The 15,791-nt window shown below is 54.3% G+C and overlaps 1 protein-coding gene across 1 annotated transcript in view; it reads right to left on the bottom strand.

Moving 5' to 3' along the window:
• Positions 1-11,925: 11,925 nt before the first annotated feature.
• MICAL3 (microtubule associated monooxygenase, calponin and LIM domain containing 3) overlaps positions 11,926-15,791 on the bottom strand; it is a 67,023-nt gene continuing 63,157 nt past the window's right edge. The window contains 4 exon segments of the mRNA XM_075343581.1: positions 11,926-12,724; positions 12,949-13,022; positions 14,006-14,105; positions 14,730-14,795. Coding sequence (XP_075199696.1) covers positions 12,540-12,724; positions 12,949-13,022; positions 14,006-14,105; positions 14,730-14,795 — 425 coding nt within the window. The 3' untranslated portion in view covers positions 11,926-12,539.

Genomic DNA, 15,791 nt, shown 5'->3' with positions numbered 1-15,791 from the left:
CACGAGGTATGGGCCTTCCCAGGCTGCCTGAAGCTTGTCCTGTGGTACGGGGACCAGTACCCACACCTTTTGACCCACTTGGTAGGTCCTCTCACAAGCGTTCTGGTCGTACCAACGCTTCTGATCGGCCTGGGCTTGAGCCATATTGTCGTGTACCAGTTGCGTCAAGGCCTGCATTTTGTCCCGGAAGCGCATGACATACTCGATAACCGACACTCCAGGGGTGGCCAAATCCCCTTCCCAAGCCTCTTTCACCAGAGCCAGGGGGCCCCGCACACGTCGCCCGTACAGGAGCTCAAACGGTGAGAATCCTGTTGAGGCCTGTGGAACCTCCCGGTAAGCAAATAACAGGTGTGGGAGATACCGCTCCCAGTCACGCCCGTGGGAGTCGACCAACATCTTAAGCATCTGCTTTAAGGTGCCATTGAACCGCTCGCACAGGCCATTAGTCTGTGGATGGTACGGGCTGGCCACCAGATGTCGCACCTGGACTTGCTTACAGAGGGCCTCCATCAGCTGGGACATGAATTGGGTCCCCCGGTCAGTGAGCATTTCCTGGGGAAAACCCACTCGGGAGAAAATCTCCAGCAATGCGGTGGCCACCTTGTCAGCCCGAATGGACGACAAGGCCACTGCTTCTGGGTACCGGGTGGCATAGTCCACTACCGTCAGTATGAAGCGTTTCCCGGAGCTGCTGGGGATGGCCAGCGGGCCGACCAGATCCACAGCCACCCTCCTGAAAGGCTCATCGATGATTGGCAGAGATACTAGTGGGGCTTTGGGGTGTGGCCCCGCCTTCCCCACTCTCTGACAGGTTTCACACGAACGGCAGTAGGCAGCCACATCGGCCCCCATTTTTGGCCAGTAGAAATGCTGGTTTAACCTGGCCTTGGTCTTAGCGATCCCTAGGTGTCCGGCCATCGGAATCTCATGTGCGATCCGCAACAACTCCGTCCGGAACGGATAGGGTACCACCAACTGTCGGTCCCTGGGCCACGCCTCCGGTGAACCCTGCTGGACCGTGGCCCGGTACAGCCGTCCTTGGTCCCAGACCACTCGCTCCGGGTCCGAGTCCGAGGGAGGCTGTGCCGCCTGCTCCTTAAGAGCTTTCAGGCTGTCGTCAGCTTCTAACGCTGCCTGAAACCCCTGACTAGATGTGGCCAGAATCGACGAGACTGTCACATCTTCAGTCAGTACCCCGGGACCTGTGTCCTGGCCTCCACCTGACTCGGCTGCCACTTGGTCAGAAGGGGAAGAGCTATCGGACCTCCGGGAGGCCCCTTGGCTTCCAGCACTCCCACTGCGGGTGACAGCGGCCACAGCCACTGCGACCGTGGGTCGTGCCTGCTCCTCCTCCGTTCCTGACCAAGTCGCCGGTTCAGGCAGACCTACCTGGCTTCCTGACACCCCGGTTGTGGGGGAACCATGCACCGAGATCTTACCTGGGAGCACTTCCGCTCCTGGACCGGCCCCAATCTCACCTGCCTGTTCCCCTCCCCCTCCCCTCCATCCCCTCATGGATGAGAAGCCCCCACATATTGTGAGTGACCCCCTCCATGGATGAGAAGCCCCCACACATTGTGAGTGACCTCCTCCATGGATGAGAAGCCCCCACACATTGTGAGTGACCTCCTCCATGGATGAGAAGCCCCCACACATTGTGAGTGACCCCCTCCATGGATGAGAAGCCCCCACACATTGCGAGTAACCCCCTCCATGGATGAGAAGCCCCCACACATTGCGAGTGACCTCCCCCATGGATGAGAAGCCCCCACATATTGTGAGTGACCCCCTCCATGGATAAGAAGCCTCCACACATTGTGAGTGACCCCCTCCATGGATGAGAAGCCCCCACACATTGTGAGTGACCCCCTCCATGGATGAGAAGCCCCCACATATTGTGAGTGACCCCCTCCATGGATGAGAAGCCCCCACATATTGTGAGTGACCCCCTCCATGGATGAGAAGCCCCCACACATTGTGAGTGACCTCCTCCATGGATGAGAAGCCCCCACACATTGTGAGTGACCCCCTCCATGGATGAGAAGCCCCCACACATTGTGAGTGACCCCCTCCATGGATGACAAGCCCCCACACATTGTGAGTGACCCCCTCCATGGATGAGAAGCCCCCACACATTGTGAGTGACCCCCTCCATGGATGACAAGCCCCCACACATTGTGAGTGACCCCCTCCATGGATGTGAAGCCCCCACACATTGCGAGTGACCCCCTCCATGGATGAGAAGCCCCCACACATTGCGAGTGACCCCCTCCATGGATGAGAAGCCCCCACACATTGTGAGTGACCTCCCCCATGGATGAGAAGCCCCCACATATTGTGAGTGACCCCCTCCATGGATGACAAGCCCCCACATATTGTGAGTGACCCCCTCCATGGATGACAAGCCCCCACCTATTGTGAGTGATCCCCTCCATGGATGACAAGCCCCCACACATTGTGAGTGACCTCCTCCATGGATGAGAAGCCCCCACATATTGTGAGTGACCCCCTCCATGGATGAGAAGCCCCCACATATTGTGAGTGACCCCCTCCATGGATGAGAAGCCCCCACACATTGTGAGTGACCCCCTCCATGGATGAGAAACCCCCACATATTGTGAGAGTGACCCCCTCCATGGATGAGAAGCCCCCACACATTGTGAGTGACCCCCTCCCTGGATGAGAAGCCCCCACACATTGTGAGTGACCCCCTCCCTGGATGAGAAGCCCCCACACATTGTGAGTGACGCCCTCCATGGATGAGAAGCCCCCACACATTGTGAGTGACCCCCTCCATGGATGAGAAGCCCCCACACATTGTGAGTGACCCCCTCCATGGATGAGAAGCCCGCACACATTGTGAGTGACCTCCTCCATGGATGAGAAGCCCCCACATATTGTGAGTGACCCCCTCCATGGATGAGAAGCCCCCACACATTGCGAGTGACCTCCTCCATGGATGAGAAGCCCCCACATATTGCGAGTGACCCCCTCCATGGATGAGAAGCCCCCACATATTGTGAGTGACCCCCTCCATGGATGAGAAGCCCCCACACATTGTGAGTGACCCCCTCCATGGATGAGAAGCCCTCACACATTGCGAGTGACCCCCTCCATGGATGAGAACCCACCACACATTGTGAGTGACCCCCTCCATGGATGAGAAGCCCCCACATATTGTGAGTGACCCCCTCCATGGATGAGAAGCCCCCACACATTGTGAGTGACCTCCTCCATGGATGAGAAGCCCCCACACATTGTGAGTGACCCCCTCCATGGATGAGAAGCCCCCACATATTGCGAGTAACCCCCTCCATGGATGAGAAGCCCCCACACATTGTGAGTGACCTCCCCCATGGATGAGAAGCCCCCACATATTGTGAGTTACCCCCTCCATGGATGAGAAGCCCCCACACATTGTGAGTGACCCCCTCCATGGATGAGAAGCCCCCACACATTGTGAGTGACCCCCTCCATGGATGAGAAGCCCCCACATATTGTGAGTGACCCCCTCCATGGATGAGAAGCCCCCACATATTGTGAGTGACCCCCTCCATGGATGAGAAGCCCCCACACATTGTGAGTGACCTCCTCCATGGATGAGAAGCCCCCACACATTGTGAGTGACCCCCTCCATGGATGAGAAGCCCCCACACATTGTGAGTGACCTCTTCCATGGATGAGAAGCCCCCACACATTGTGAGTGACCTCCTCCATGGATGAGAAGCCCCCACATATTGTGAGTGACCCCCTCCATGGATGAGAAGCCCCCACACATTGCGAGTGACCCCCTCCATGGATGAGAAGCCCCCACACATTGTGAGTGACCCCCTCCATGGATGAGAAGCCCCCACACATTGTGAGTGACCCCCTCCATGGATGAGAAGCCCCCACATATTGTGAGTGACCCCCTCCATGGATGAGAAGCCCCCACATATTGTGAGTGAAAAACAGAAAATTAGATTCCAATAGAAATGGAGCAGAAGAGTTTTCCAACAGTTTTTACAGAGGATTTTGGGGAATCTCCAAAATCTGAAAAAACCTGCGGGATTCACCTCTACACGGCTCCCTCTGCCATGTGATATCACAGATGACGCTGTTTTCTAGTAAGTGTTTATCTCACCCCAGAGCTGGAGTCACAGCTACACTGTTCAGTAATGCCACAGAATTGCTTCCATGCGTTAGCGTCTTGTGTTCATTAACCTGTAGAGTTTGCAGCTGCCCTGCTCAGTACTGCTACATAATATCCATACTGCGTTCTAGTGTTTAGCTCACCCCAGAGCTGAAGTCACAGTTACACTGCTCAGTATAGGTGTATAATGCCCTCCATTGCTGCTTTCTAGTAAGTGTTTATCTCACCCCAGAGCTGGAGTCACAGCTACACTGCTCAGTACTGCTACATAATATCCATACTGCGTTCTAGTGTTTGGCTCACCCCAGAGCTGGAGTCACAGTTACACTGCTCAGTATAGGTGTATAATGCCCTCCATTGCTGCTTTCTAGTAAGTGTTTATCTCACCACATTAATTATGAATTCATCACACTTCTCAGAACGGCTTTATAATATCCCTCATGCCGCTGTTTTCTATTGTTTCTCACAGAAGAGCGGAGGTCACAGCTGCACTGCTCAGTATAGATGTACAATGTCCTCCATTCTGCTGCTTTCTAGCAAGTGTTTATTTCTCCCAGTGATGGACTTATAGCTGTGCTGCTCTGTAGTTGTGTAATATTCTCCATGCTGCTGCTTACTAATAAGTGTTTCTCTGCACAGAGCTGGGTTCACAGCTGCACTGCTCAATCCTGCTTTTTTATTAACTGATTTTATTACCCGAAGTGCTGATTTTATAATTGCACTCCTAAGCACCTATTACACAGTCTAACATGATGCTGCTTTCTAGTGAGGATTTATCTCACCTCAGCTCTGAATTCACTGTTAGTGTTCAGTACTGATGTATAATGCTCCCTATGCTGCTTTCTATTAAGTGTATAATCTTCCCCAGAGCTGAAATCATAGCCACACTCCTCAGTACTGATGTATAATGCTCCCTATACTCCTTTCTATTAAGTGTATAATCTTCCCCAGAGCTGAAATCATAGCCACACTCCTCAGTAGTGATGTATAATGCTCCCTATACTCCTTTCTATTAAGTGTATAATCTTCCCCAGAGCTGAAATCATAGCCACACTGCTCAGTAGTGATGTATAATGCTCCCTATACTCCTTTCTATTAAGTGTATAATCTTCCCCAGAGCTGAAATCATAGCCACACTGCTCAGTACTGATGTATAATGCTCTCTATACTCCTTTCTATTAAGTGTATAATCTTCACCAGAGCTGAAATCATAGCCACACTGCTCAGTACTGATGTATAATGCTCCCTATACTCCTTTCTATTAAGTGTATAATCTTCCCCAGAGCTGAAATCATAGCCACACTGCTCAGTACTGATGTATAATGCTCCCTATACTCCTTTCTATTAAGTGTATAATCTTCCCCAGAGCTGAAATCATAGCCACACTGCTCAGTACTGATGTATAATGCTCCCTATGCTGCTTTCTATTGTGTCCATCCTTCCTCAGAGCTGGAGTCACAGCTGCACTGCTCAGTGCTGCTGTATAATGTCCTCCATGCTGCTGCTTCTGACCATCTGTTACATAGACCGGGGAGCAGGAGTCCCTCATGTTTGTGTGTGTGCTGTGTATGGGAGACATCTTGGAAGTGAGATTACCCCACCAGCTCAGAGACAATTGATAGAGAGGGTTAATGTGAAGGCTGCATGCTGTCCGATAATGGCCAGGCATCGTGCTATTCCCTCTGTACACACAGGACGGCTTATTCTGAAGGCCGCAGCAGGGACAGACGTCTTTGCTCGTGGCCGTCACTTCCTTGGTATATTTGTGACAGTATCTAAGAGGCTCAATGATGGAGGCTCAGAGGAGGCTGCACCTCATGAAGAGGACCGCGGCGATGTGAGCAACAGTCGGCAGGAAACAAGTCCCGGTCCAATGTAGACAGGAGTCTGCAGATCGGTAATCCCCCCGGCAGCTCCGCGTCACGGCGATGATCGGTGAGTGCCACACCCAGGGTCTCCCGAAAACTGTACAGGTGCAAACTCTGCCAGAGCCGTTCATAAATGAAGCAGAGGGGAGGCACTGGACGCGGTCGGTCCCAGCATGGTTCGGACTCTTCTCCGTGGCTCCCTGCCCCCACTCCTCGCTGTGAGCGCCGCTCTGGAGGTATCACTTTTCTCATCTGTCATTTCTTTGAAAACATCTGGTGTGGTCCTGGGCACCGGCGGGAGGGGAGAGACACCGGGCCACGGCGGGAGGGGAGAGACACCGGGCCACGGCGGGAGGGGAGAGACACCGGGCCACGGCGGGAGGGGAGAGACCGGACCAGGCAGGTTTTTCCCTGATTGTCACGTGCACCCAAAAAAGAAATAAAATAACAAAAACACAAATCACAGTTCGAGGGATTGTCCAGGGACAGAGTATGGCGTCTGCTGCTGTCACACATCCATGGTGCTCCGGGCAGTGGGCTGTAATGCCACCTCTACAGCAGTGGGGGGCTCAGCTGTCGAACCCCCAGTGATCAGCATCATTCGGCTTTTCTGGGCTCAGGTGATGACTTTTAAACAACCCCTTTAAGTATTAGACTTCAGATCTTTAGGGTATGTGCGCACATTGCTTTTTACCTGCTTTTTTGCTGCTTTTTCTTCTGCGCTGTTTAATGCCAAAATGGATGTGTTCTTCTACCCAAGCAAAGTCTATGGGAATTTGGGTTTCTTGTTCACACTATGTTGTTCAAAATGCAGCCTTTTTGTGGCAGAAATTTGGTCAAAAACTCAGCTTTTCAAAGAAGCAACATGTCAATTGTTTTTGCCATTTGGGTTTTGCACTGCAAAGCTGAGTTTTTGACCAAAGTTCTGCCACAAAAAGGCAGCATTTTGAACAACATAGTGTGAACAAGAAACCCAAATTCCCATAGACTTTGCTTGGGTAGAAGAACACATCCATTTTGGCATTAAACAGCGCAGAAGAAAAAGCAGCAAAAAAGCAGGTAAAAAGCAAGGTGCGCACATACCCTTAAGGCTGTGGAGAGCAGAGGAATAATCTATTACTGTTATCAGCCATTACTAGGGGAGACTGTTGAACAGGTGAGTACAATCTATTACTCCCTGTTATCAGCCATTACTGGGGGGAGGTGGTTGTAGGACAGGTGAGAACAATTACTCTCTGTTATCAGCCAGTACTGGGGGAGGTAACTATAAGCTATTACTCTCTGTTATCAGCCATTAAAGGGTGAGGCGACAGACAGGTGACTACATTCTATTAGGGGTACTTCACACACAGGAAATCAATGATGAGTCACGGTTTTTGTGACGCAGCAGCGACCTCATTAGCGATCTCGCAGTGATCTGGCCCCTGCTGTGAGATCGCTGCTCGGTAAGGCCCCGTCACACTAAGCAGCGATGTTGCTAGCGATGTTGCTAACGAACAACTTTTGTGACGTTGCTAGCGATGTTGCTGTGTGTGACATCCAGCAACAACGTGGCCCCTGCTGTGAGGTCGTTGGTTGTTGCTGAATGTCCTGGGCCATTTTTTAGTTGTTGCTGTCCTGCTGTGAAGCACAGATCGCTGTGTGTGACAGCGAGACAGCAACAACTAAATGTGCAGGCAGCAGGAGCCGGCTTCTGCGGAGGCTGGTAACCAATGTAAACATCGGGTAACCAAGAAGCCCTGTCCTTGGTTACCCGATATTTACCTTCGATACCAGCCTCCTCCGCTCTCACTGTCAGTGCCGGCTCCTGCTCTGTGCACATGTAGCTGCAGCACACATCGGGTTAATTAACCCGATGTGTGCTGTAACTAGGAGAGCAAGGAGCCAGCACTAAGCATTGTGCGCTGCTCCCTGCTCTGTGCACATTTAGCTGCAGCACACATCGGGTTAATTAACCTGATGTGTGCTGTAACTAGGAGAGCAAGGAGCCAGCGCTCAGTGTGCGCTGCTCCCTGCTCTCTGCACGTGTAGCTCCGTGCGGTGGTAACCAAGGTAAATATCGGGTTGGTTACCCGATATTTACCTTAGTTACCAAGCGCAGCATCTTCCACGCGGCGCTGGGGGCTGGTCACTGGTGAGCTCACCAGCAACTCGTGTAGCGACGCTCCAGCGATCCCTGCCAGGTCAGGTTGCTGGTGGGATCGCTGGAGCGTCGCAGTGTGACAGCTCACCAGCAACCTCCTAGCAACTTACCAGCGATCCCTATCGTTGTTGGGATCGCTGGTAAGTTGCTTAGTGTGACGGTACCTTTACACACAGTGCTGGTTCATTTTTTTGACCTTGCTCTCCCGCTGTGTGTGACAGCGAGAGAGCAACGATCTGCATGTGCAGGGAGCAGGAGCCGGCATCTGGCAGCTGCAGTAAGCTGTAACCAAGGTAAATATCGGGTAACCAAACGAAGGGCTTGGCTTGGTTACCCGATATTTACCTTGGTTACTAGCATCCGCCGCTCCCAGGCTGCCAGTGCCGGCTCCCTGCACACAGCCAGAGTACACATCGGGTAAATAAGCAAAGCGGTTTGCTTATTAACCTGATGTGTACTCTGGCTAGGAGTGCAGTGAGCCAGCGCTAAGCGGTGTGTGCTGGTAACCAAGGTAAATATCGGGTAACCAAGCGCTTGGTTACCCGATATTTACCTTAGTTACCAAGCGCAGCATCGCTTCCACGGGTCGCTGGTGGCTGGTCACTGGTGAGACCATGTCGCGACGCACCAGTGATCCTGACTGGGTCAAATCGCTGGTGGGATCACTGGAGCGTCGCAAAAGTGTGATGATACCCTTACTCCCTGTTATCAGCTTTCTTTAATGGGAATGTATCACATTCATTTATTTAGCTTATTGTTCCAGGCAAACAGGAAGTGTTGTCATAGGGACTCTACAGCAGTAACACTAATGGCAGGGAGCAGATCCCACCTTCAGACATCAGTAGATATTTAAAGAGACAGGACACAGATTTCACTTCTGAACCTTTTATATATAAAACAGCAAATCTCTTCTTTCAAGTATTAAAAAATAAGTTAATAACAAAAAAAACAAAGTGATAACAGTGTCTGCGCAAATCTCCGGGCGCAGAGACCCAGAAGAGGAGGAGCCTGATAACGCCCGCCCGGGCACTGAGGCAGAGGGGCACCGACGAGTGACCGGGTGCCCAGACGGGTCACTATCGCCCTCCTCCGCCTACAAGAAGGACCATGGAGGACAGACCCCTGTGGGTGGTCGGGGGTTGTGCACAGCAGCAGGTGTCATGGCTTCCGAATGTGACCCACAGAAGAACAAGCGACAAATCACCCAATCGCGGCTCAGGACGGAGGCGGCCGGGGACGGATGAGACCATTACCGCCTCCTCGGTGTAATCCATGGTTTCTCTCTGCAAATTAGGACTCACAGCGACGGCCCCGATCCCCCCACAGCGCGGACATTAATAACGGGGCGAAATGTATAATTGTGTTATACCCCATGTGGGCGGAGCCTGGTGTCAGACTCCGCCCCCTTTACATCAGTAGCAGTTTTGTCTATAGCGCCCCCTCCATATGAGGAGACGACCTCGAGTTGTACACATGGACACATTTTGTCAGTTACCACATGAAGCGCTGACGACTCGTGGGGTCACCGCCAAAAATCTCCTTTTAAGAATTAAATTAAAAAAAAAAAAAAAAACTACCGAGTGGATTCTCTGGTAAATGGCGGCGCCCTATAGCCGGGGCAGAGAGGAACCCCCGCCCCATAGCCAGGCGAGAGAGAGGAACCCCCGCCCCATAGCCAGGCGAGAGAGAGGAACCCCCGCCCCATAGCCAGGCGAGAGAGAGGAACCCCCGCCCCATAGCCAGGCGAGAGAGAGGAACCCCCGCCCCATAGCCAGGCGAGAGAGAGGTCCCCCCGCCCCATAGCCAGGCGAGAGAGAGGTCCCCCCGCCCCATAGCCAGGCGAGAGAGAGGTCCCCCCGCCCCATAGCCAGGCGAGAGAGAGGTCCCCCCGCCCCATAGCCAGGCGAGAGAGAGGTCCCCCCGCCCCATAGCCAGGCGAGAGAGAGGTCCCCCCGCCCCATAGCCAGGCGAGAGAGAGGTCCCCCCGCCCCATAGCCAGGCGAGAGAGAGGTCCCCCCGCCCCATAGCCAGGCGAGAGAGAGGTCCCCCCGCCCCATAGCCAGGCGAGAGAGAGGTCCCCCCGCCCCATAGCCAGGCGAGAGAGAGGTCCCCCCGCCCCATAGCCAGGCGAGAGAGGAAGCCCCGCCCCATAGCCGAGAGGAAGCCCCGCCCCATAGCCGAGAGGAAGCCCCGCCCCATAGCCGAGAGGAAGCCCCGCCCCATAGCCGAGAGGAACCCCCGCCCCATAGCCGAGAGGAACCCCCGCCCCATAGCCGAGAGGAACCCCCGCCCCATAGCCGAGAGGAACCCCCGCCCCATAGCCGAGAGGAACCCCCGCCCCATAGCCGAGAGGAACCCCCGCCCCATAGCCGAGAGGAACCCCCGCCCCATAGCCGAGAGGAACCCCCGCCCCATAGCCGAGAGGAACCCCCGCCCCATAGCCGAGAGGAACCCCCGCCCCATAGCCGAGAGGAACCCCCGCCCCATAGCCGAGAGGAACCCCCGCCCCATAGCCGAGAGGAACCCCCGCCCCATAGCCGAGAGGAACCCCCGCCCCATAGCCGAGAGGAACCCCCGCCCCATAGCCGAGAGGAACCCCCGCCCCATAGCCGAGAGGAACCCCCGCCCCATAGCCGAGAGGAACCCCCGCCCCATAGCCGAGAGGAACCCCCGCCCCATAGCCGAGAGGAACCCCCGCCCCATAGCCGAGAGGAACCCCCACCCCATAGCCGAGAGGAACCCCCACCCCATAGCCGAGAGGAACCCCCACCCTATAGCCGAGAGGAACCCTCACCCTATAGCCGGGTGAGGGCGGCCTCACTGTGATTCCTATGGGGAGTCAAGAAGCAGCCGACTCTCAGGTCACACAAAGTTGCTGCCGATAACAACCAATCACGTCTAAAGCTGCGGTGGAAAAATTTAAACTGTGCAGTGATTGGTTGCTCTGGTAGAAGTGAAAGCTGAACTGATTGGTTGCTCTGGTAAAATGATAATGAAAGATACGCTGTGATTGGTTGATATGGGCAATACTTGTACAGACGCCTTAGCGCAGCGTTTTCTTCCATATCTTCTCCTGCGCTTTCTGAGAGTCAGATTTTTTTTTTTTTTTTTTACATATAACATTCTGTTTAAACCCCTTTAAGTTTTAAAGAGCCGGTATCCACAAGTAATGGCTCCAGCAGAGATCCGATGAGGTCCGATTTCTCTGTCTAGGGTTACGCACAGGGTGTGAACAGGTTAACGTCAGCACTTTTCAAGCGCTGCTGTCCGCCATATTGAGGGGGGTTAACATTCCTGATTCTTGACCCTATAGTATTGTTCGGAAGCTTAGTGATGGCGGCAGTGATGGCCCCGAAACCACCGGTGAGCGGTAAACTGACAGCAGGTCACCGGGACGACCGTCCGCGGCACAATCAATGTCTGCTATGTAACATAAAATAGAAAAGTGTCGCAGCCTCAGACGTGAAGACATTCAGTCGTATCATACAATGCAGCAGGCTTATATAAAAACAAAAAAAAAGAGCCGCCCCTTTAAGAACGAGACTCGCCATGTGACATTCCGCGGTATTGCTCAAATTCCCAGATATTTCAGCCACATTTAAAAAGACCAATGGGAAACTCCGACACAGCGAGGACAATTATTATTGGCTGAGACAGAAAACTAAACAGAGGAGCTGCTCGTGGTGACCAGTCAGGAGCCAGCATTCATTTCCTGTGCTGGAAAAGGTGGAATATGATTGGCTGATATGGGCAGCTGACCCCGACATTTCGAGGGATAAAAAAAAAAAAAAAAAAAAAAAGGTGTGATCCATTGTGCGACGTCATTTAACCCATTGTGTCGTGAAAGAGCGAATACAAGATTAAAAAACGTGGTGGAGGTGCCTTTAAGAGCCGGCGTGGCCTGAGCGATATCGCACTGCTCCTCTCATCATTCACGCCGGATACAATCTATGACGACGCTGCCGTAGTCGGGGGGGGGGGGGGGGATTTCGGCGCTGGCCCCTATAAACGCGGTCACGTCCCCCCCCCAGACGCCGTACAATAAAAAGCGACATTCCTTTAAAATCTTCTCTGGAGGGGACGACTGAGGAGCCACCTAGTGGCCAAAGCCCCCAACTGCAAGTGAGCGCTCACTTTCCCGCTTTGGGGGGCGAGGGTCCCGTGGATTGTAAACCTGAATAGAGGCCGCGGCTCTGAACGTCTGCTCAGTGGTGAACTGTATGCGAAAAAAAAAAAATCACGTCCATTAGACGGGAAACTTTGCCTCCGTTATCTGCGCACTGTGAAGTGCTGTGCGAGGGTTAACGGGAAGGAGCGCAGCCCGCGGCTGACCGCCATGTGTAAGACACGCCACCCCCTCCTCATAAGGAGGGGTCTCCGCTGCGGAGGAGCCTCAGGACCAGTTCAGGTTGTAGCCTTTGGATAACATGACCTCCTCCAAGTCCTTGTCCTCCTCCTTCTCGCGCAGCCTCTGCTCCTCCAGCAGCGCCACCAGCGCATCCCGCTGCTCCACCACGTCCAGCATCTCGTTCAGGATCTGCTTCTCGTCCGTCAGCTCCTGCTCGCTCTTCAGCTGGTCTGTGAAATGCAACAGAGCGCTTTACTGCAATGTGGGAAACGCAGGAAGAGGCGTGGCCTCGCTAAGCCCCGCCTCTAAACCACAGAATTAATCCCAGGGCTCCGCTCTGAGGATAAAGCGCAGACGTCCGGCCCAAGATCCGCCTGCGCCGAGCAACACAACTCATTCCCAGAATCCTCTCTGCCGGGGGGCGTCACATGCACATGAAGGATCGGCCACTCACCCTCCACCGCCATCCGCTCCCGCAGCTCCTGCTGAAGGCGACTCTGCCGGTCCTCAAGCTCCAGCTCCCGGGCGCTGAGGACACAAGGGCGAAGGAATCAGAACGCCCAGGAGAGGATTAGATACACGGCTCAGCAGACAGTATCACACAGGACAGGATTAGATACACGGCTCAGCAGACAGTATCACACAGGACAGGATTAGATACACAGCTCAGCAGACAGTATCACACAGGAGAGGATTAGATACACAGCTCAGCAGACAGTATCACACAGGACAGGATTAGATACACAGCTCAGCAGACAGTATCACACAGGAGAGGATTAGATACACAGCTCAGCAGACAGTATTACACAGGAGAGGATTAGATACACAGCTCAGCAGACAGTATCCCACAGGATAGTATTAGATACACAGCTCAGCAGACAGTATCCCACAGGATAGGATTAGATACACAGCTCAGCAGACAGTATTACACAGGAGAGTATTAGATAAACAGCTCAGCAGACAGTATCACACAGGAGAGGATTAGATACACAGCTCAGCAGACAGTATCACACAGGAGAGGATTAGATACACAGCTCAGCAGACAGTATCCCACAGGATAGTATTAGATACACAGCTCAGCAGACAGTATCCCACAGGATAGGATTAGATACACAGCTCAGCAGACAGTATCACACAGGAGAGGATTAGATAAACAGCTCAGCAGACAGTATCACACAGGAGAGGATTAGATACACAGCTCAGCAGACAGTATTACACAGGAGAGGATTAGATACACAGCTCAGCAGACAGTATCACACAGGAGAGGATTAGATACACAGCTCAGCAGACAGTATCACACAGGAGAGGATTAGATACACAGCTCAGCAGACAGTATCACACAGGAGAGGATTAGATACACGGCTCAGCAGACAGTATCACACAGGATAGGATTAGATACACAGCTCAGCAGACAGTATCACACAGGAGAGGATTAGATACACGGCTCAGCAGACAGTATCACACAGGAGAGGATTAGATACAGCGTTACATCCACAGGTATCTAAACTCACAAGATCATGAGCTCGGACTCGTATCGGACCAGCGCGTTCTTCTCCTGCACGAGGCGGAACCATTCCTGCATCAGTTTGGGGTCGTCTTTCTTGCCCATTCCTGTAACAGACGCAGAACGTTCATCGTCTGGAATCAGCGACCGGAGGAAAAACGGGATGGAGCAAAGAAAAAAAAGACACAGCCAAACATGGAGCGAGCAGAGGGGGGGGCACTACTGAGGGGGTCCGTACAGGAGAACAGAGGGTCCAGCTCAGGGGCACAACGCATCGGGGTCCGGGTCCTGCACGGTGACAGTCGCCGAATACAAGAGCCGCAATCATCGGGAAGCCTCGCGCCTCGGACACCGGAGGCGTCACCACTGGGGAGACCGAAAAATCACAACAACCCCCAATCCCTGGGCCGATGAATCCCCCCAGAAAACTGCACAGGAGCGGGGGCCACAGAATCGCCATCGGGGATAATTGAACAAAATTTGGATTTTTTTTTTAAAAAAATCAAAATTAAGAATGAAAAGAAAATGATAAACGAGGAGGCGGAGACACAACCACAGAGAAGCAGGGAGACCCCCGAGGGGTGACATGGGGGGTCCCGAGTCTGGGGGCATCCTGGGATGAGAAGCCGGTCATGCAGAGATCGTGCACACAGCAGCCAGGGGAGGATCGGGGGGCGCGGGGGTCTCACACTGATAACCTGGCCGGCAGCCTGGACGCGGAGCTACGTTACCTTCGTGGACACAGCAGGGGCAGAAGGAGATGGGTCTGCGGCGCGGAGTCCCCACAATGGGATCAACTTGAGAGAATGACATATGGGGGCAAATAGATGGTGGAGGCAGAAAAACAGAGCGGCGGGGGAGGGGCGATGAGGGGGGGACGGACAAAACAGGGGAAGAAAGTACAAAGAGTGAGAGCAGGAAACAGCAAGAAGAAAATGTAGGAAAATAGACCCCAAACCGGGTCACAGCACACAACACCCCCCCCCCCCCGCAGGGCCGGACCAGAGCCAGCACCGACTTCCCCGGGCAGGGCCGGACCACAGCCAGCACCGACCCCCCCGGGCAGGGCCGGACCAGAGCCAGCACCGACCCCCCCCGGGCAGGGCCGGACCAGAGCCAGCACCGACCCCCCCCGGGCAGGGCCGGACCAGAGCCAGCACTGACCCCCCCGGGCAGGGCCGGACCAGAGCCAGCACTGACCCCCCCCCGGGCAGGGCCGGACCAGAGCTAGCACTGACCCCCCCCCGGGCAGGGCCGGACCAGAGCCAGCACCGACCCCCTAATTACAGTGATCAATGCTGAAAAGTCTACAGCAGCCCCAGCAGTCACCATCATTGCTCAGCAGCGACACCTGCAGGCTGAGCCGGGTACAACACCGGACTACAAGATCCACCTGCAGGCCACGCCAGGTACAACCCCGGACTGTACAAGATCCACCTGCAGGCCGCGCCAGGTACAACACCGGACTGTACAAGCTCCACCTGCAGGCCGCGCCAGGTACAACACCGGACTGCACAAGATCCACCTGCAGGCCACGCCAGGTACAACACCGGACTGCACAAGCTCCACCTGCAGGCCGCGCCAGGTACAACACCGGACTGCACAAGATCCACCTGCAGGCCACGCCAGGTACAACACCGGACTGCACAAGCTCCACCTGCAGGCCACGCCAGGTACAACACCGGACTGCACAAGATCCACCTGCAGGCCACGCCAGGTACAACACCGGACTGCACAAGCTCCACCTGCAGGCCACGCCAGGTACAACACAAGCTCCACCTGCAGGCCGCGCC

The sequence above is a fragment of the Anomaloglossus baeobatrachus genome, chromosome 4, assembly GCF_048569485.1.
Source record: "Anomaloglossus baeobatrachus isolate aAnoBae1 chromosome 4, aAnoBae1.hap1, whole genome shotgun sequence".
Taxonomy (NCBI): domain Eukaryota; kingdom Metazoa; phylum Chordata; class Amphibia; order Anura; family Aromobatidae; genus Anomaloglossus; species Anomaloglossus baeobatrachus.
This window is presented reverse-complemented; position numbering and strand designations above follow the sequence as displayed.